At 45.0% G+C, this 23285-nt stretch overlaps 1 protein-coding gene across 4 annotated transcripts in view; it reads left to right on the forward strand.

The window, feature by feature from the left end:
- The window catches only part of COL11A1 (collagen type XI alpha 1 chain), a 381664-nt gene that overhangs the window by 72917 nt on the left and 285462 nt on the right, over positions 1 to 23285 (forward strand). For all 4 annotated transcript variants that reach the window (XM_069641554.1, XM_069641555.1, XM_069641557.1 and 1 more), the window contains exon 3: positions 4099 to 4312. In XM_069641554.1, the coding sequence (XP_069497655.1) occupies positions 4099 to 4312 (214 nt within the window). The remainder of the gene's footprint in view (positions 1 to 4098; positions 4313 to 23285) is intronic.

Below are 23285 nucleotides of genomic sequence, written 5' to 3' on the forward strand. Positions count from 1 at the left end.
TAGAGTAGGAAGGCAGGAGGAATAAGAAATGGGATGGGTAAAGATTATTTTCTGTGATTTCCTAGATTTTCATGGGAGTCCAAGAATGACCAAAGAAGCTCACATTTTTGTTGTGTCTGGCATGCAGTTTTCAGTGCTTCTATGTTAGTATGCTTGCACAGGATGCTCTCTATATATGCGTACACTTAGTGAAGATTTCCTGATATGAGTAATGTGATATGTTTTGGTGTTCTGTGATAGGCCGTGCTTCATCAACACTTAGTGAGGCATCCATGTTTATAGATGGAGTTTGCAGAGATAGAAAATGCATTATGGAGACTACACGTGGACTTGGGTGGATTGGTTTTGGTATAAGAGGTGCTTTGGAATCACAGTAGTTTTAGCTCAATGCCAGGATTTTTGCAGCAGTATCAGTTTTCAATGAGGAGGAACGTTAAAGCTTCCATGTGTTTGATTCAGGTGCTGCTTAATTGTCACCTTTATTTAGGTCTCAATTGTGGCACTTTTGTCCCACTCTTAGTTTTGACTCAGGTGCTTTAGTTTTGGATAAAGTGGCTTTTTCGTTATACCATTAGTTTTAGTTCCTGTGTGTGCTTTAGTGCCAAACAGAGGGAGTTCAGGATGATGTTTTGGAAATGCAGTACACGGCATTTACTACACAGTTCACACTAAAAGACACTGGGCCTCAATTCAATAGTGGCAGCCACGTTAAGAACGGTGCTGGTAAAGCACTGGCACCGTTCATACCGGGCCGCCACATTACGAGTTCTGCTTGCAGGTTCCTGACAGACCTGGTGGGCTGTGCGGCACCCGCGTGCAGAACTCCTGATTGCACCGGCACCGTTATCAATGGTGCCGGTGCAACCATGCTCCCGACGTCCATTGTGCACTATGGGGCAGAATGGGGATCGGGAGCCCGGCATTACCATCTCCTGCGAATGGGCAATTACAGGCCCCTTCATCTCGTAATGGGCCGGTTATTGCCCAATCGCGGGAGGCTGTGCCAGTAGTGAGCATGGTGGTAGCCGTGCCTGCCATACAGGCAAGGCTACCGCGATGCTCGTAATGAGGCCCACTGGGACTAAAGTGTGTTGTTTGTCTGTTCTGCCTGCCTATCCTGAAGAGAAGTGCCCTGTGCAGCCAAATGAGTTTCCTTTTAGAAAGCCACACTTGTTTCCATTGCCAAGGTTTTTTGCTTCATGTCTTCATTGTTCCTGTAAATCATCTATACGTTTGGTTCCATATCTTGGCTACATCAGTATTGAGTGGATAGCACAGATATTCTAGGTTTGTTGCAATGAGCCCTACATGAAATTTTATCTGCTTTCATTGCTTTATTTTTATTATTTTCGCCCATTTGTCACATGAGTATATGTTATCCTTTATTGAACAGATTGAAGAACATGGGTTTCTTACTTTACTGCTTGATTTACCAGGTCCACTGCAAACAAACATATTTGGGTTGTTATGGCATTTGGTGGCACCTATGCCAGAAGGCATGTTTATAAAGCATGTAGAACAGTTATTTATTTTTTATTTTATTGAACATTTGGTAGGCACCTATACAACAGAATTGTGTTTCAAAGTGCCACAAGGCTAAATGGGAAGGGAACAAGGGAAAGAATAACAATAGCAAAACAGTAAATATACAGTTGTGGTCCTACCAGGTCTTGTGGCATTCGGACGTGCAAGTGTAGTGAAGAGAAGTGCAGGAGATGGGGATGGGTGGGGGAGGAATGGACAAGTGCTGTTGGGGGTTCCAGGAGGGAAGTGCCTAGGGGTGCAAAGGAGGAGGCCTCTGGCTAAGTGCTAGTGCAGGAGACTCCCAAGGGTGGGATTATGAGCCGCCGGCAGGGTCAGTGCAGTGGGGGGACGGTGCTGGTATCGACTGGTTAGAAGGGCCTGGTATCCTGTGAGATTCATGAGGACCAGACCACCAGTCTCAGCAACAGTGGGGTGATTGTCCTCAAAGGGTGGTGGGGGTAAATGGCCCATAGAGGGTGGCCAGGGGGTAGGAGGAAAAGAGGGCACAGGTGTCCCAATGAGATGGATCTCTGTCTTTCTGGCATTAAGACAGAGATCGTTAGCTGCACATCATGCCTGCATGGCGGACAGACATTCGGGGATCAGAGAGGAGGACGAGGAGGTAGTAGAGGAAAGTTTGACAGAAAACTGTGTGTCATCAGCATAGCAATGGAAATGAGGAGAGAAGGAGGAGATCAGGTGAGCAAGAGGGGTGAGATAGATGTTGAAGAGCCACAGCGATAGGATAGAGCCCTGGGGGACGCATCAGGTAGAAAGTGTGGTGGTGGAGGAGAAAGGACCCAGTTGCAGCTGGTAAGGGCGATTAGTGAGGAAAGAGGTCAACCAATCCACTGCCCAGTCAGTAATGCCGAGGGTATCACATAGTCATTTTGTGAGGATAGAATGGTTGACCATGTCAAAGGCACAGGAGAGAATAAGGAGAATGAGAACAACGGGAGAATTAGAGTCGAGATTTGTGATTATGATTTCACGAGTGTTCAGGAGAGCAGTTTCTGTGCTTTTTGATGCCTGTAGTCCAGATTGATCGTCATGGAAGCAACCAACAAGTTCAGTGTGGAGGGTCAGTTGGAGGTGGACTAGCTTCTCCAGGAGTTTACCCAGTGAGGTGGTAGTGGAGATAGGGTGATAGTTAGACAGGCAGTAGGGGTCAGCAGACAGCATTTTTAAGAGAAGGTGCACAAGGCAGTGCTTGAGGGATAGATTGAAAGAGCCAGTGGTGAAGGAGTGGTTACAGAAGTCAGCAAGAGCTGTGGCAAGAGATGAGATGTTGTCCTTAATGGTTTTAGAAGCGCAAGAGAGCACCTGTTTGGAGGAGACCTTCATAGAGTGGACAATTTTAAAGACCATATCCGGTGCTTTGGGCAGGATGGAAGAGAGTGCAGGGGTGGAAGGAGGGTAAGCAAGGGAGGCAGTGGAGCAGGCACTGGAGTGGAGATGGGGGTGGAGGACAGTGAGGACAGGATGTGCTGAATGTGTTATGTGAAATGGGAGGCCAAAGTGGTGCAGAGAGCCTGGGAAAGAAGGAGAGAGTTGGAGACTGCAGCTGGATTGGCGAGTTCATTGCAGATTTTGAAAAGTTCTGCTGTGTTGTTACTGGCTCCAGGGATGCAAGCTTTGATGTCGGCCCTCTTCTTGGAGGGGATAGAGATATGATATTGTCTTTGGAGCAGGTGGCAGGCCAGTTTGTCAGAGGGTAAACCCAAGGTCTGCCACTTCCGTTCAGCAACTTTGCACTTGCGTTTCAGCGATGCTAGATCAGAGTCATACCAGCCATTTTTATTGGTGGCATGTTTTAGGAGGATCCCCATGACAGGAGCAAGGATGCCAAGGGTGATTGAGATGGAGAGGTGCAGGTTAGCAAGGACAGTGTCAGAGGGAGAGTCAGAAGTGAGGGTCAGAGGGGTATGAAGGTGGAGGCAAAAGCAGCAGCTGACACTTGCTTCATTAGTCAAATGACGGCGATGGAGGCTGGCAGTGCTAGGAGTGGCCCGGGTAGAGGGCCAATGGGCCCCAGGCAGGAGGAATGGAGAGAATGGTGACCAGATTAGAGATAGGGATGTTGCCAGAAATTAGGGCATCCAGAGTGTGTCCGGCCAGAAGAAAGAATAGTGAGAGAGAGGGAGTCACAGAGGACATGGAACTGTGAAGTGGATGCTTCAAGGGAGTTGAGGTGGATACTGAAGTCACCAAGGTGGCGACTCAGCACTCAACAGGTAAGGGCTGTGAAACGACCATGTCACTTTAGGATGAGGTGCACAACTGTACATGTTTCTTTTTCTTCAAACCCAAAACAAATGAAATACCCATTTTGCCTTCCTATTTTATTGCAAACAAAGTAAAACTGGGTTGTTTTATGTAATTAAAATAAATCAAGTTGTTACTACTTTTAATCAATTTCCCTTTCCTTCAAGCTGGAGAATGAATCATCAAAATTGCTAAATCTTCATCTGATCTAGAAAAAACAAGACTATATTACACTTTAAACAGTCCATCTATGTTGGAAAATGCAATAGTTATTACAAAATATAACATTACTTTTCTGTCTTGTTTTAGGTGGCAAATTTCCTGAAGACTTTTCGATATTATTTACGGTAAAACCCAAAAAGGGCATCCAATCATTCCTTCTATCTATTTATAATGAAAAAGGCACTCAGCAATTGGGTGTTGAGGTTGGTAGATCGCCAGTATTCCTATATGAAGATCAAAATGGAAAACCTGCCCCAGAAGAATATCCTCTATTCATGACAGTCAACATTGCTGATGGCAAGTAAGTACAACGAAGTGGGTGTTGGCAATGAGAAGCTGTTAATTAATTAGCAAGACGATGCACATTTAAGTTGTTTTTTTAAGAATGTAACTAATATACTGCATTGGTATAGTGCAGAGGATTACCAATTTGACTTATGTTATCACCTTTCAAAATATATTTACAATGAAACGAAAACATACATTTTAAGTGAAAATAAATATTGGTTTTGGCTTGTGTACTTTTCTATTAAGAACAGATTAATGTCATAAAGTACTCGTTGCTTAAAGCTGACCTATTTAGTGTTGAGTCACAATAACACAAGAAACCACACGTATTATTATCTCAACCTGCCCACAAAGAAGGATTCTGAGTAAGTCCTGCTTAGCTTTGACTTATTCGGGAGAGGGCTATTCAATTCACGAAGAAGTTACCATGAGCAACTATGTGTTGCCCCTGACTTATTAAGAGTAAGCTGTACAATACAGCTTCTCATAGCAACTTTTTTTAAACGAATATACCTCTCAAGTAGGTAATCACAGTTACTTACTGTAACCCCTTTTTGAATCAGCCCCAAAAAGTGTAGCTCTGATCTGTGTGTGACACTGCACAATTCTATAAATTGCTTACTCTAATACAATACCATACAGTCAAATAGACAGTACTACCATGAATTCAAATTATGGACATCCATTTCTGTACTGAATGTTTGTGCCAAAATTGAAATCAAGGAATAATGAATTTATAGAACGGCCAGCATTTTGATTGTATCAGTGCATGGCGCAGAGTAGCTTTGGGTGATATGGAAAAGAGGCACTTCATTGCCAGCGAAAAGTGAAAGAACAGACTATGATTAAGATATTGTCAGTCGTCTACTGTGAGAGAGGGCAATACGTTTTGACACTTCACAGAGGTGAATATTGCCATTTTTAGCAATTGATCAATATTTACATATTGCTAGCTGTGCCTATAGAGGTCTAGTGTGCTTGGCACTTTTAAATAAATGCACTAGCTTACTCGCCTTCTGACTCCCATACTCAAATCATATATGCAGTGCCTGGAATTTATAATGGTTGTTTTTGATTTCATGGTGGTTCCCTCCATCAATGGTACCTTTGCAAATACTTTATTTGGGAAAATATGCTTTCCAGATTACACAAAAAAGACTTTGGAGTTGATGATAAATGAAATGGTAAAAGCAAAACAAACTGTTACATGCATACATACCAGAGCTACAGGCATTCACAGAAGAAGCACAACAAGAGTGTGGTTACACAGGCCCAGTGAACTAAACCCTAAAAGCCAATGGTTGATAGTTTTCACCTTAACTATAGGATGACAATATATATATCAAACAAAAGAAAAAAATATGTGGGTTTAAAAGGCTTGAATAAAAAACATTCACCCAGAATGTGAAAACAGAATTTGTAATTTTAGCCAAATAAAAGACTATTGCTCAACATTACCCAATGCCTTAAACATATTAATTCCGACTAGACAACACTGACACTTCTTAATAAGGGTCACACATGTATGCAGTTGTCTGACTCACTGAGAGCTGCGGGTCTAATGGTAAAACATGCTTTGCATAAAGTAGCACTGCCCTCTAGACAAAGACATTTTCCTTTGATAAAGGCTTGACATTTGAGCTAAATTGTATATCTACAATGCATCACTGATCTAGTTCTGAAGCGGAGGTGAACTTCTTGTGGTGGCTACTGGTTGGTGCTGTGTTGTGTGACTTAGATGAAATGACTCATTCTGCATTATTGTATCAGTCGTCCACATATAGTTAAGATGAACAGTTTTGCATTGATTTTTCCCAAAATTCTTTTGCTATTAACTTTTGGCTCCCTGGATGGATTTGGATGAGATTGCCCCCAAAAAATAATATCTGGCAAATACACTTCCAAGCTGTTCATTTTGGGTACAAGTCGTTAAATGGTTCAAAAGCTGTTGAGAAAAATATAAAGGTGTTTTCAGCCAACTCCCATTAATATTCCCAAAGAGAAAGTTGGACACAAAGGTACACAGATATTCTGTTTTCTGTTTGGTGTGCACCCACCCTCTAGTTTAGGAAAGAGGAGCCCCTGGTAAAAAAAAACATTTATATATCTCCCATGGTGCATTATGCAAAGCCACCATTTATTTTGCTCGATGTGAGCGATTCCTGCTCACAATCGTGTGGTAAACTGGAAAAGAAAAGGGCTCAAAATTATATGTGGAGGGGTAAAGTGGTGCTTTCACAAGAGAGAGGGGAGTGGGAATGAACACCCCATGTGCAGTGGGAGAGTTTTGGGTGGATTGGCTAGCATGTTTTTAACAGACCTTTTTGAACTTGCCAAAGGAATATCATGGGATTCTGAGGGGATTGTTGTGGAAGCATTGTAAATTGTGCTCAGACAAAACATGTGGTTGAGGAACCAGCTTGAAACATGGGATGCTAGTAGGGAGTCCCATTGGTACAGATGGGGTAACCTAGAAAGGTGGGACAACATGAAGACTGATGGTAGAGATGGGGAAGACTTTTTAATTGTTGAGTGTTCTTTTACCACTGCAATCGGCAAACTAAGCATTACAACAAAAGTGATTGATTTTGCCGGGATTGATTAGTGTGATAACAGAAGGCAATATTAATGTGGTCACAGTTTGTTAACCTGGGAATTTCATTGGGCAAACTAACAAGGAAATTGAATGAGGGGAAAAAAAAGGGGCATGGCCTCATGGTCAGTGGACATTCTTGTATTGTTGACAATAGCCATTCAAAGGTAAGTAAAACATTTGTAATAACTTTCAGAATATCTGTTTCAAGTAAAAATGGATGACACAAACCCAGCATAAAGCAGGTAAATTCTTGTTATTATTTCAAAAGGCCTAACATTTTAGACGTTCATCACTATATAGTTATGAGTTTCTCATTGCTGGATCGGGGTCCAAAACAGGTAAGACACAAGCTGTAGAAAGTCAAACCATTTCAGAGGAAGTCTTCTGTAGTAAGTACATAATGCGCTGGTGGGAAAAGGGTCAGGGACTTGGGAGAAGGCTCCCTAAAGGCACACAGGTGTTGGGCCTGGGTAAACATTCATGGGTAAACTCCCAAACACATGAATCAGCACTATAGCGACACAAGAGCAGCAAAGCAACTCCAGGAAAGTTTTAACAGTAGTCTCACAGTATATTGAACATGAAGAAGATGATGTAGCGGGATTATCCTGTGATTCAGGAGCAGTAGACCCGGTCACCGGATTCTTGGTCAGGCAGATGAAAGAAGGGACACTGGATTGGATCTTGCAGCAGCAGTCAAGTGGAGAAGCTTCAGATGAAGGATTCCTCTGTGTTCTGTGATTTTTGGCACCCTTTTCAAAGCACCATTGAAGAACAGTTACTGCCCGGGACATTTGGCTTGCTTTCTCGGTCAAGCCTTCTTGTGAGGGGACTTCAAAGAGTGGATTCTGGCCTCTGGAGGTCGAGAAGGAGTCCACCAAAGATTCAGGAGGATTCAATCTTCAGAAGGCAATGAACTGCACAATCGCCACAGGTCCCAAGGTATTGGTGGTTTGCAGCCGTTGACATTTGCAGCTTGTTGTGGGATGGCTCGAAATGCAGGTCATCTTGAGACTACTTTGTCCCATCAGTCTAAGGGAGGATAACAGCAAGACCCTTACCTTCTATGCAGGAACCCAGCCATTGAACATTTATGCTTCCATTCAAACCTGGGGTGGGGGCTGTCCCCAAGAGACAGCCAGGTACCCCGTTTCAACTGTTTCCAAGAAGGCCCACTGGAGGAAAAATACCTGAGGCGTTTCAGAGTCCTCCCAATTTTCTGTCCTCCCAGACCCTGGCGCCTTCGGTAGGCTTCACAAAGAGACCCAGGTGAAGACAAAGGGGAGGCAAATACATACGGGAAAACTCAAAGGCAAAAGGGGACAAATGAGTAATTAAGGTCTAACAGGAGGAGGGTCCCCAAAATGAACCAATTCAATACCTAAGTTATTAGGCCACACTATCGAAGAGAAGGTTGGCTGTAGTGGACTGAATCAAAATTAACCTGATAAAAAATGCACCAACATATACAAATGATAACTTATTTATTTTGTAGACCTGTATGTCCTACATAAAGTAGACCCAATTCAGTTACAAAAAATAAAATTACAAATCAAACAGACCAATAGCCAACAGACAATGTACATCACATTAGTTCTCATGGAAGAGCAGAACAGAACATATCAGTATTGCAGTGTACAGAGAAATGTGTTCCTGCCTGTGCAACAAATGACAGAGAGGATTTGGGCATATAGGCCACACATGAGCATATACACAAGGCAATGTCCGCAAAACAAATTGGTACTGATCAATAAAACAGAAAATGAAAAAGAAAAAAGAGAGATTAGTACTTGGCCATTATTCTGTTGTTAAAAAAATAATTTTGCAACAGTAAAGTTTGATGAATCTTGTACCCACCACCCCTGCCTGGACCTTATTTGGCATGTGGGGGGCGGGGGGACAAATATTGAGAGCAAGACCTCCCTCACCCACATTGGCAGAAGAATGCTCAAGAAAGGACAACTCATCATGAGTTGGTGAAAAAAGAAAGCAGGCACCATTTTAGGACAATGATTACCCATGTGTCCCTAACACAGCTGCAACAGCAGCCTGTGCGTAAAAATCCTGAAACGTCAGTAGAAAATATCCACTGCCACCAGCCACTACGATAAACTAGAAAGTTACAGGACAAGTGGAAAAAGGGATGCAGTGTGCCCCCTCAGTACTCCACATAAGGTGGGGTGTGCTGATTCCACAAAATAAAATTAGGTAGGATACACAATGTCCCCCTATCCTTGGGAACAGTTTCTCTCACAAGGAAATTAAAAAGAAACAAAGAGGGAAGCTCAAGGATCTTTTAGCAGCACTACAACTACACATACAGTGTTTTGTACTACAATAGGAAATTACAGATGCATGCCATAGAAAAAGATAGAGGAAAGTATACTCCATCAAAAGGACTCTAACGAGGGCCAGAGTACACAACAAGACTGGTTGTGAAAAAGGTTCTGTATCTCTCACTAGAGACAGAAACAATCCAATAGTTCAGCAAAACGTGTTGGGAAATTCACCATGTCAGCAGAATGTCACACAAGATGAAAATTCTACCTAACAGTCATGGGCTGAAAAGAAGCACTATGGCAAACCGTGCTTCTTTTCATTGACTGAAAGAAACTATGGTAAAGAATTCACAAAACTGAAATAACTTACTAAAGCACTAGAAAACTATCAACATGAAACTAATAGCTGTACATGCTTTGCAAGTCAGTACTGCATTTGACCTTCTTCAGACTACAGTTTGAAATAATCCCCTGAAATATGCCTCACGTGTCTATACAGGTGAAAACAATGGTTTAACAATGCAACATTCTGATTATAATCTGAAATAGACTGCTAAAGTAAGGGTTTCATCTTGAATCTGTCTGATATAACTATAAGGCGTTTTCTGATGCAATTGATGAACATGATAGACACTGCTGAAAATTGGCAGACATACACTACTAACATAAGTCACAAAGATGAGCATAGTGTGCAATGCCCTCTAAATCTAGGCATGCCTTTTGCATTTGTCTCAAATAGGCGACTGAACACACACCACAATCATGATAATTCAAGTATGTGGCCACCACAGACTGCCAGATCTTGACTGTGCTATGTCTGATTACAAATAGTTATATAGTATCTTGAAATAACATTATAGTAGGTTATTCAGCCAAATCCTCCTTATGTCAGATACAAAAACCACTATGGAGGAAAAACATATTTAAAGCATTAGGTTTAAGAAACTGATATAGAAAATCCAGTCATACCATTTTACTTTAGATTTTCTATATCAGTTTATTATACTTAATGCTTGCAGATAAAGTCAAATGGCTTTATATATTCCGTCACCACCATATGAGAGAGGATGCCATACTGTGATTCTTTCTTGGTCTTAGGGAACATATCGTAAGAGATCAGGCTGTTTTTTGTTCTTTTTATATTTTAAGATGCCAATTGGCCTTGTAAAAGGAAAATAGGACATAGGGTTAATGTAAAAGGCAATATGGTGGGATGGATTGCTGCCAATATTGCTAAGATTAACACTCACATTGATAACATAAGCATAGAAACATCACACAAGTTAAACCATAGTTCAGTGGAAGAGGTCTCTGAGTGTATATATGGCTCAACTTTGGACAGTTCACTTGTACAACTAATCTATAGTATTGGAAGTGTTGGGACCCCTTTGATGTTCACATTTCGCGTAACAAGCGCTGCATGAGAAGGGGCGTTTGTAATATTTGGATTAATCCCCATGTATCCTTTCATGATAAATTAGCACAAATAGGGCAAGTAAAGATTGTTACTGTCATTGGTTACGCACATATAAGCTCACAGAGTGCATTGCACAATGGCAGGTTATGCTCTTCACCGGTGAAGACACCAAGACATTTTGGAATTTGGTCAATAAGTCTGGCATACCCACTGGTAACCTGTTGCTAAATTCTGTAGATGAAGAATCCTGGTGCCGGTATATCAGCTCTCTGTTTTACAGCGATACAGAGGATCAGCCCGTTCCATCTATTTGGATAGCAACTTGGATATAAGCTGGTATATAGTAGATCGCATTGCTGGTTTCATTAAAAACCTTAAATATTCCCATGTGCCGTGGCCCGACGGGTTAGCCAATGTGTTCCTAGAAAATAACAGTGATACTTGGGCCAACATTCTCACAAAGTATTTTAACAAAATAGCCTGTAGTAATTATATTCCCACTTCTTGGAAGCATTCTTGTGTGGACCAGTATTTAAGAAAAATGACTGTACTGACTCAACCAATTAATGACTGATTCGGCTGAGCAGAATCAACTGTTATACCCATTCCATGCAGGGTTCAGGAAAGGCCATGGTACTGCTCACAATATGTTATTGCTTAGACTCCTTGCCAGGTAAGCTGGAGCTGGGAACACCCCATAATACAATGTATCCATAGACTACTATGCAGCCTTTGACTCTGTCACTAGGTCTCTTCTACTCTGGGCCAAGCTTCATCGTTGGGGAATACCAAAGGGGCTACTTAACATGATAGTGCAGCTCTTCACGGACACATTGGTTCTGGCTAAACTGGACAATATGGGGCATGTCACTAGAAAGATAAGGAAGATAATAACTAACCAGGGATTGAAGCAGGTGTGCTTATTAGTACCGCTTCTGTTCAACCTGTACATCGCTGATCTCCCGATAGACTTAAAGAAGTTATACTTTCCCCATAGGATTAAAGGCACACATATTAGATAGTTGAGTTATGCTGAGGACATTGTCCTCCTGGACCATACCCCCATATGCCTTAAAAGATCACTTGATGCCTTGCAGATATATTCTTCACAGCACGACCTAACCATCAACATGTCTAAAACTAAAATAATGTATTCTGGTAAGAAGAAAAACAGCCCTTGTTCTGATTGTCCATTTAACAATACTCAATTAGACATTGGGCCTCATTACGACCCTGGCGGAAATGGAAAAATGATGGCGGAAATGCAATACCGCCATCGAACACCGCTCGTTGCGATTATGACCCGTCACCGTAAAGTACGATGCCATTAGCGACACCGCAGTGAACGGCAACGCTAACTGCACCAAGTACGCGCACGCGCGCCTTGCAAAACCGGAATCACCGCCATGGCGCAACGGTACGCGAATTCTGACCCTAGCGGACATGTACTGAACGCCATCAAGCACGTCGTAAAGTACCATTCCGCCATGGCGAGAAATACGGCATCGTGAACCAACCGTAAATGGCCCACTGAGTGCCTGTACTCCACTCCCTGGCCACATTGCACAACTCCTGGCAGGCGCAATGTACTCACACTATGCAACCAGTGAAATCTACAATTCACCCATGCATGCCAACGTAGAAAAGCATGCAGGGGCTCAAAGCGCCCCGTGAGTGGGCATCCATGTACGGCATGTCACCATAGCCGTACTGATGCAGCACAGGCATGTGAAGGTACAATACATCAAAATGAAAATCAAGAACACATGACACAAAACAACAGTAGTCCCCCATCGCTTGCCACCAGCGCAAGGCAACATCCAAAACAGCATCCTGAGGGGGATTGCACCAGCCCTGTACTCTTGCCAGTAAACAAACCAACCATCAGCAGAAGCATGTACCACACAAGTTGGCAGAGTGACTGAGCAGCCAGACTCATCCCAAGAGGGGCCGATGGGAGCTGCAGGGCACAGATGGCATCAATACAGAAGCTATTCCAATGGACATGACCCCAGTCCCCCTCCAACAAACGCACGCAAACACAGTCACCTGTGACCAGCCACATTCTGAACATCCCATCATTCCACCAATCGACCTGGCTGACAGGCACCAGTCGGCCAAAAGCCAATCCCCCGCCCCTGAACAGCACATCATGTAAACAGTCACAATGGCAGCCCCTATCCGTGACCATACTGTGCTACGTAGGCAAACGCGCCCAGTACTGTACCACACAACTCAACTCAGAAGGCGGAACACAATGCAGATCATCTCGCAATACATACCGCCACAAAGCGAAAATCGCCACATCACCTGCAAAGAACAACGCAACACGACAAATATCGGAATACAATTTAAATGCACATCCAAATGACAAAGGCCCCACAGCAATTTGCAAAATAACACCAAAACAACCATCATCACCGAGGGCTGCATCTGCAATAATTGACCAGCTTCCACTTGTGTGACGCCCTGTACCATCATGGCACACAGGGCCTACATCAACGTTCCAAAAGGCAACATGGAAGCGGCAAGAACCGCAGGTCCGTCCCATGAGGCAGGCACTAGTCGAGCTGAAAGGCCGAAATGTTGCACCTAGCCACCAGTACAGCGTAAGGGCATGTGGCCCATTGGCGATCGTCCCATAAGATCGAAATGGTGCTCCACTGATTCACCCGAAGCTGCAGGAGTCGAGAGTAAAAACCATCTGGAGGAGTGGCGTAGAGATGGCATCTGCAATAGGGCAGGAGATACCTGTCACCCAAAAGAAACACAAATTAACCGATTGCATTACGGGACTCATGATGCATTACAATCTTCATTCAACACACCAAATCCACACCCATATGCATGCTAGCCCACTCCAAAGGAATATACACACCCCTAAATCAGTATCGAATCATAACGAAATCAATCGAGGTAAATACACCATTGGCAACGTCGGTTACTGTGCATGCGTCCGTCAAGATAGAACCCATGACATGGGATTAGTAACGTGCCTAGACACAAGTGTATGAAGGCGCGTCGAGACAGGGAGGATCCGACAAGGGCAGATAGACGTAAGTCCCACTATGGCAGCCTTGCATCACATAGCGCAGGGGAAGGGGAGTGATTCAAAAAACCCATGTACATGGCAGACCCTAAACGGAATCATCAGTCCATGCATCCATTCATCATTCCCTCATCCCGCAATGAAAACGCATGAATATTCACTCACATAATATGTGAAACTTCCATCGCGTCTGTGCGTAATGCAGTCTGCAAAAACCACTGTGCCCCTGGCCGGATCTGTAGTGTTGTGAAGCAAGATGGATTTGGGAACGTCCTGCCTTATCGTCCACTACGCTATTGCGCATCCCATTCAATTCATATCATTCATTGCCTGCTCGTTATGGGCCATGTCCCAAGGACATTCTACAATAGAACGTTACATTTCCAGCCAGACCTGTGGGCGTATCCTCGCCGCTACTTCAAAACCAAAAATGCTGGCCTTCGAATTCCTCACTTGCAACATTACGTCGAAAAGGCTTCTGTGAACGCTTGCATTCACAATTACATCAATGTAGTGCGGCTGTGTGTCATAATGCTAACTGGCTGCAATCACAAATGGGACGCCACGCCCGTCGGTGAAGTACGTTACTGTGCTGCATGAGGGTCGGCCATCGATCGAGCCCTACATACCACTGACTCTTCACAGGTATGTAAGCGGCTGCAATCATAGCATGTGTAACAATGGGAGCATAGCATGAAAATCAGTCAAAGTACATCACACTGCCATCGGGATTTGATACATGATTCCAATCCCAAGATGCCATGCGGCCAAATGCAGCCTTACGTGCGGGACGTGCTCGGCCAGAAGGGATTGCATCTGCCACAGATTCATTCAATCAGCACAGGTGGAGGCCATACAGGCCGACAGCACATATATAGCAGACCCAAACCCCTCCCACAACCACTCCCACTCCAAAATGCTACCGGCAGGACTAGCGATGTTGGGCCTGGGGGACCAGATAGCACTGCAAGTGCTACAACTACAAGAAGACGACGAACAACAACAGGTACAACAACCGGGCGCACAGGGGAGACGGAGGAGAAGGAGGAGGAGGAGGGCAAGGCAGGGTCAGCAAGCCCCACAAGCACTGCCACTACCACCACGCAGGCGGCCCGCAATCCCACGCCTCCGAGCCGATCCGTTCAACCTCACTGCTGAGCAGATCCACACCCTCTACCGTTTGGACCGGGACACCATAATCGCCATTGTGGACATGACACATGCTGACCTCGTGAGCATGATAGATAGCCCAACCGCCATCCCACCCCTACTGAAGGTGGTGTCTGCACTCCACTTCCTGGCCACAGGCACCTACCAGCACACAGTGGGACAGTTGCATGGCATTTCACAGCCACTGTTCTCACGGACACTCTTCCAAGTGCACGATGCCCTCCTGAAGCACGCCGACGACCACATCACACTACCACGCACGTACCAGGAGATTACCAACGCAAAAGTGGGATTCCATGCACTTGGCGGCATCCCGGGTTGCATTGGTGCCATCGACTGCACCCATGTTGAATTGGTTGTCCCACATGCCATGGAGGTCCAGTACCGCAACCGGAAACAATTTCATTCAATCAATGTGCAAATGGTGTGTGACTCCAACAAGATATTTACGCATTGTTGTGCCAGATTTCCAGGATCTACCCATGATTCTATGGTCCTGAGGAACACAAGAATACCACGCTACATGGAGCGACACGCAGGGCACAGATCCTGGCTACTCGGTGAGTCTCATTCCATGCATGACATCGTGGCCCATTTGATGCGTCAATGACCTTGCAGGAGGGGGGGGGGCTACTTAGCACTATCATTCCACTGACACCCTTTATTCGTCTCATACAGGTGATGCCGGGTATCCACTGAAGAGATGGCTCCTTACACCAATCCGGAACCCACAGAACGAGCATGAGGAGGACTACAACCATGCCCACTCACGTACCCGTGTGGTCATTGAACAGGCATTCGGCCTACTGAAGGCTCGTTTCCGCAGCCTCAGCAGGTCTGGCGGGGCACTCATGTACAGCCATGAGAAGGTTTCTAAGATGGTCATGGCATGTGTCATGCTGCACAACATGTGCATACGTAGGAATGTGCCCATGCCCCCTGACGCTGTACTGCATGCACCTGAAGATGATGATGATGATGAGGGTGGGGATGTGGAGGCACCTCAAGGAGTCCATGAGGCACAGGATGCACGTGCAATCCGACAGAGCATCATAGATGCATGCTTCTAGCAACCACGCATGGTGCCTATTACACGGAAAGGGGACCTGTGGCACTGTGTGTGTGTAGTACAGGCACATTGTGGACTGTACGCCTATGAAGGCCTCGTACGCAAATATCGATGTCCACACATGTCATTGGATGATAATGAGATGCTGTATTGTTAATGTGATTTGATTTATACACCCTATGGACCCGCCACCCAGTGAAGCCCAACACACCCCCTCCACCCTACTACCTCCCCCCCCAACACCAGTGTCCAAATATGCATGCTGTCCGTGGTTGGACGCTATTGCAAGCCCCCTCTACGGGTATCAGGGGCACCCCTGCCCGTGGAGCGCAGGTTCCTGCCAGATCTGCGTTGGGGGCTGCCCTGGACGGAACTTGCCACGGATGATGTCTCTGCCTGCTCGCGTCCATGCATGTCTCTGAGGGTTTGTGAGAGCTCCGAGAGCACACGGCGCACAGCAGCAAGTTCAGCACAAACGTCTTTGGACGTCGCATGCAGTTCCCCCCTCAGGCTCTCGGTGCTTTTCTCCATTTGTGCTCTCAGGCTCTCGGTGCTTTTCTCCATTTCTCCCCTGAGGCTCTCACTACTTTTCTCTATTTGTGCCCTGAGTGTCTCGGTGGATGTTTCCATGGCTGCCCTGGAACCCCCGCATTCATTTGCATGGTCCTTGAGTAGCGTGGACACTTCCTGCTGTTGCTCGATCAGCAGGTCGAGGGACTGTTGCCTCTGCTGGGCCATGGACATTTGCGGTGGTGTGACAGGGGGGCTGCTCAACACATGTTGCCTTGGCACAGGACTTGTGGGGGTTGGCCAGTCGTCGTCTTCAGGGTGCCCCTGCGTGGTTTCGTCATGGTGTAGGGGATGGAACATGCAGGGGGATTGGGAAAGGTCATGGATGGTACCTACGTCGCCAGCACTGTTTTCCGTGTCGGAGCATGCTGGCATGACAGCTGTGTCACCTATGGTGCTGCTACCACCAGAGGCAGTGCCATCAGATACGTTCTTTGGGGGGACCTGTGGTGCTGGGGTTGTGGACTTGCTGGCTGCTGGGGTGCCTGTTGCAGTCCCCTCCAGTGTGCTGCCACTTGATTCCTGCTGCTGCCGTGTCTTGATCCTTGCACCTGAGGTGGAGGCTCTTGGGACGTTGGTCCTGGCCCTCTTTGCAGGCGTGCTGGTAGGGGTGTCCTGCAGCTCGTCGTTGGTATCGGACCCTGTGGTGGAGTAAAGAGGGGCGAGCGTTAGTTATGGGTCTGTCGGATTTGGAATGGCAACGTATCAAATGCATTGGGGTGGTACATGAGGCTGATTTGGGACTGGGCCTTGGAGGTGGTCTCATTTTCGTGTGGATTGAGGATGCATTCATTTGGCTGCCTGCAGTTAGGGGGTGCATGCTGCACATGTAGGGGTTGTTTATGGCATCTTGATTGATTTGTTTATTCATTCTGACTTTTAGAGGGCGCTGTCAGGGCAAAGTATGTATTGCACTATGGGGTCACATGGTACTGCACATGTTCGTGGTTTGTGGATTTCGCATTGTTTCTCTTGGCCAACCTACCTGATTCTCCGGATGTCGGCACTCCTTTCTCCATCCCTCCGACTCCCTCTATGCTCTCCATTCCTATGGTGGAGGCGCAGATATCCTCCCAGGGGGTCAACTTGATGGGCGACTCTGAACCCCCCCCGGTAGCTGTGGCGATGTTCCTGTTCGCAGAAAGTATGCTGCGTACGCGGATCCGCAGGTCGTCCCACCGCTTGCGACATTGCTGTGGCGTGCGGGGTGTTGTCCCCACCGCACTTACGCGCTGTGCCACCAGGGCCCATATGGCCTTCTTGTTGGCAAGGGCCGTCCTGGTCATTTGACTGGAGAAGACGACGGCGGCATTTTCCTGGAGGGTCTCGGTGAGCACGGTCAGTTCCTCTCGGGAGAAGTGTACCTGCCGCTTGCGGTCACACGCTTTCTTGGCTACCTTTCCCATATTTATTTTTTTAACTGGGGTTGCTAACGGGTTGGGATGTGTGTCAGGGTCGGATTTTTAATGGTTGTGTTGGGATTCGGTTTTTATAGTTGTGCGGCGTGCTGTTTCCCGTTCCGGCCACATGCTTTTACTTCCGTTTCCGTATATTTACGGTGGCCGTAATTTGCGGTGCCCGCTCGTTACGGTGACCGCTCATTACGGTGACCGCTAAGATGGGTGGCGGTATTGCACCTGGTGCAGCGTACGGCGGCGGTAAGGGCCGTTTTGGGGTCATTTCCGCCATCGCAGCCTTTCGGATTCCGCCATGGCGTAATGCTCGTGCCCGATGGGTCGTAATTAGCCGCACTTTGCTCCTTCGTGCAATGGCGGAAACGCTATTTACGCTGTTGCGGTCCGGTCAGTCACTTTCCGCCAGGGTCGTAATGAGGGCCATTGTCAGTTCATATGGATATTTGGTCATGCTCTTTCACAACACTCAACAAACAGGTTATCTGGGAGCATAGTGCTACTAAAGTCCTGATGCAACTGGGTGATCTACGGAACCTGACAAGATGATTTGGAGGTTTTTGTTTCAAAGCTACAATCCACGTTTATTGTAGTTGTCTGATGCCCACAGTGCTGTATGGAATGTGTGCTTATTTGGAGCACACTAAAAGTAGACTCGATTAGATCGAAGGCTTCATTTGGAGAAAGATATTAGGACTTTCCACTTCAGTTTCTATGTCGGTCATTAGACTGGAATTGGGCATTCCCTCTTTGTGTGTTATTACTGTGATATGGGAAGTCACCCTCTATATAAAATGTATAAATGTATTGACCATTCTGTCTGGGCTTTAACGTGTTCAGCCATTGACAAAAGTAACTGTGTGTGGCTGAATTTAATTCACAAACGTGTAATTGTATTTGTAGACTAGATTGACTGGTTAATTGAATGGCCACTTTCGTATGACCAGTTAGGGTTGCAGCTTAAGAAAAAGGTGTTCACTTGGGAAAACATCTACAACCGTGAATAGCAAGATGTCCACACAGGACAGGTTCCTGTAAGCCATACCTATTACAAAGGACAGTACGGCCCTATCTCCTAAATTTCCTGTGCCCTAAATTAAGATGACAATTTTTGCTATTACGTCTAAATCGGCTACCATGTATGGCCATACTTGGCCCAAGGATTGACCTTCCTCTTGACAGGAGATGTTGACGGATAGGCTCTGGCTAGGCACCTATTGTTAGAATGACCTGGAATTAATAATATTAGGCACTTTTACTCGAATCAGTTTGTGCACCGCACCACTTTATTAACACGGATTGGTTTTGGGTACACAGTCTAAGAGGCCCTCAGGTATCATTGGTCATAGCATTGATGAAGCTCTGGAATATTTTTGAAATAGAACTTGGCAAGTCTTAAAACCTACACTGATTTGGCCAAGGACCCCTAACCATTTAATTGTTTTAACTTAAGCCATTTAATTGTCTTAACTTCAGCAATTAGTATTGTAGATATGGTGGGGTCATGATGCCATTTATTATTATCCGTTTTAAACTATATATGAGAATATGTTTGCATTTTTTGCATTATTGTATCTTTCTTGTTTTTCTTTTCTCTTTGCATGTTTATTAACCAAGGTGTTAAAAGTTTAACTTAAAACTATTAACACAATTTTTCATCACACAAAAAAGGTAATACTGAAAAGAGATGGGGTAGTGACCTTCTGGGATAAACATGGCTGCCTGGTTGCATCGCATGTTCCTTGTAAAATAATATTAAAAGGAAAGAACACAATACATTTTACAATCTAAATCAACATGCTCTCTAATTTTACAGAAAGCTAGTGTTTTGTTTCAGAATTGTTCTTGAGACCCGTTTGAAAAAAAAAGATAACTAGGTGTTAGTTATTCAATTTAAAGCAAATCTGTAATCAGACCCAATCCATGAAGTTAACGTTCTTCTTAATTGAGACTCTCCCAGAAGGGATGGAAGCAGAGAAGTTCTGATAATTGTTGTCAAGACGTGATTCGACATAGTCACAGCAGAGAACCCAATCCTGTCAAATCACACAAGCTTGTTCAAATCCGCAGAGCATTGCAGGGCTTGGATGACATACAACCTAAGTAGAAGAAAAACAAACACAATGATCACTTCACCCTGATATTGTGACTCATTTATGACTCACATCCATATTAGCAAACATATCTAAAAACACAAATAGCTTTGTTTTTAGTGCTACTCAGTGGGACTTCAGTTTAGAACAATTTGACACCTAGGGCACCTTATGGAAAAAATGTCATTTACCCGGCAAAACCTGTGCACTGAAAAATAATTTGCGCATCACTGTGTGAATAAGAATTTCTGCACGCTCTGTGTATTCATTGTTTTTTCCCTGCAGAACAACCCTATGCACAAGTAGCGTGAGGAACACCTATGACATGCCTCCAAGCACAGCAATTCCAGCTGCGTATACAGACCTTTGCCGACTTCTCGACCGCATAGCAATGCAACCCTGAAAAACTGCATGCAAACCCCAACAACCAAGGGAGCACCCCAGCGACACTGCGTAGGGTCCCTCGTAACTGTTCCAAGCACGCCCTAAACATGCGTACCACATATCATAGAAGTACTAATTTCCCAGTAAATATGCATGCTCACCTCCGTCAACCGCTCCAGCACCACGCTACACTGCTTATGCGCAGCCCTAAGTACGATCGGAATCCCAAATGCATGCATGCACCCCTAAATCCAACATCTGATCATACCTTTGCACAGTGATGGCTATGTGCAAGGGTCTGTGTACCCCTGCCTTCGGGTGGCGGTTAGAACGAGAGCTTTGTGTGGTAATTTCCCTGATGTTAAGTTGCGCATTGTGATCCATGAATACACACGCTTTGTTTTGCGCACTTGTGGGTGTGTGACTGCCTCGCGAGGGCCGTCCCTCGGAACCTCCACAATTTCCTTTGTTATTCCTCATTTTGCATATTCCACTCCCTACTCTGGTTTCTGCCAAGGACACGCCCATGCTCTGCGAGGAGTCTCACACAATGCGATCGACTGCACGCAGGGACATGCTGAACCAGCACAAAGGCCACGCACTGTATGGAATAATCCCAAACAGTCTGTTCCATGAATCGATGGAGGGGGTTTTGCATGCAGAATGATGTACAAAGTCCCAAAAAACAACGCAAGCAATTCCATGAATTACCCCCTAATTTCTTGCCTGAAATCAAACAAATATAAATGTATATTTAATCCCTGGCCAGCTGAAATCCTAGCTTGTCCATGTTCAATAGTTTTGCCCCTCCCAATTTTCTGTTCAGTAACTTCACTATCTCGCAATGTCTTTATTTGCAATTTCATGCACTGCATGTATCCATGCAATCAGGCCTATGCAAATGGTCTGAACAAAACAAAGTCCCAAAATTCCCAAATTCTTGTTCTGAAATGTCACTGTCTGTCTATGTCCTTATTTGTAATGTCATGCACTGCACGTATCCATGAACTCAGTCCTATGTAAACGGTTCAAACAAAGCACCGACACTTTACCTAAGTATAAGGAGACTAGGGACAATGACTCGTATTGCAGGTCAGCAATTATGAGTCAAGACGAATCTGAGGCCTTTGATTGTGAGCAAAATGCCGAAACTGAGACCCCCATAAGGGTGCTTTGTGAATGAAGCTCTGACACTGTAGGGTTTAAGTTGACCTTGGAGAATCCTTTTGTCATGAGTGGTCATAGAGGCATTAACATTAAAAATGAATTAAAGCAGTAATGAGGACTGTTTTGATACTAGGGAGGGTAGGAGGGTTCATATGTGTTTACTTACCAATACCAATGTCCCAGTTTGATCAGGTTTCTTCCAAGTCTCCAAAAGTGGTTTGAAGACAATGATATGCGTGTAAAATATCTTTCTTCTTATCTGAACACAATAGGATAAACTTAAATTCCTACAATAGATTCAATCCTAATGCACCATAAAAAGGTAATTTATGGGCCAAAGAGCAATCCATAGTTGGAGGAAATGTTTTGATAATTGATATTCTGATATTTGCCGATGACCACCATGCAGGATCACAACCTAAAGAAACAGAGAATGTTTTGAGTTATTTCATGAAATACCAAAAATAATGATTAACCCTTGCTGTGTCTGAACCAGGAAAAAAAGGCCAGTATAAAGGTCATGGTGACTCAGAAAAATATTCTAAATAAACCCAATTACCCCTACAATTCAAGACCAATGGCCCCAACAGTGGTCTTTCCCCATACATACTATTATTCTAAGAGCCAGTAAAGCTTTTGCTTTCGGCCACAGTAATTAAGAGTTATAATATTCAAAAGTAGCAGTCTAACTTGAAAATGAATCCACCAGAACAGACATCATTGCTGAAACATACTCTAATGTAAAAACATATGTTGATGCTATAGTACATTTTGTCATCAAAACGCAAATTTAAACATGTCTCCAACAAGAGATTTCCACCTGAAACCACAATGATTATCAAAGCTCCAAATATTGCACAAATTCAGAAATATGAAATAGGTCACAAGCTCTTTAGACAATGGGCCTCATTACGAGTTCGCCGGTCTGGATACAACGGTATCGGTAAGCTTGCCGGTACCGTTGTATCCGGACTGGGAAACTCTGAGTTGGGGTCGTGGGTACCTTTCATTCCACCAGGTCTGACGTGACACAATGAAAGGGACCCACGAGCAGAGCATGTCTGTAGCACAGGCACCGTAATGCTTGGTGCTGGTGCAACAGGCATCACCATTCCCATTGAGCCCTATGGGCCTCAAATGGGAATGGGGATCACCCGATTCCGGCACCCGTGAAAGGGCAATTACCGGATCCGGTGGGGTCAGAATACCCTGGTAAATGGCCATTCGCGGGTGCCAGACTTTTTTGCAAGTTTGGAGGTAGCCTACCTGTATTACAGGCATGACTACCTTCAAACTTGTAATGAGGCCCAACGTATGGCCCAAGACGTAGATGGTAGGATGCAAATCTATAACATGCACCAAGTGACAAAGTTGTCATTGCCGGGAGGTAACATGTTCCTTGGCCAAAAAGAATACATATGTTTCAGTATTGCGGTTGGTGGCATTTTGATTTTTTGTGATCGTAAACTGTTTGTGATAAAGAACCATGTAAGGACAATCACTGCAGCTTCTCTGTATATCGAAGACGTGAGTGGCGATGTGCAGTGCCGGTGTTTATAGCTGTTGTCTGTGCCCATCTAAGGATAATGCTGTCAAATGAATGTGAAAGTAGTTCAATTCCCTACTATGGATGATTGCTTACTAGGACACTTAATGCTAAAGAAGGGTCAAGGAGTTCGCAGGCAATGCCAGAAGAGTGCCATGTCACAAAGATGAATGTGGGCTGGTGAATTAGAAACATGAGTATCCTATGCCTCTTCACTCTCCTCTCCTCTCCTCT

This window comes from Ambystoma mexicanum, chromosome 1q, assembly GCF_040938575.1.
Source record: "Ambystoma mexicanum isolate Mex_15411 chromosome 1q, UKY_AmexF1_1, whole genome shotgun sequence".
Taxonomy (NCBI): domain Eukaryota; kingdom Metazoa; phylum Chordata; class Amphibia; order Caudata; family Ambystomatidae; genus Ambystoma; species Ambystoma mexicanum.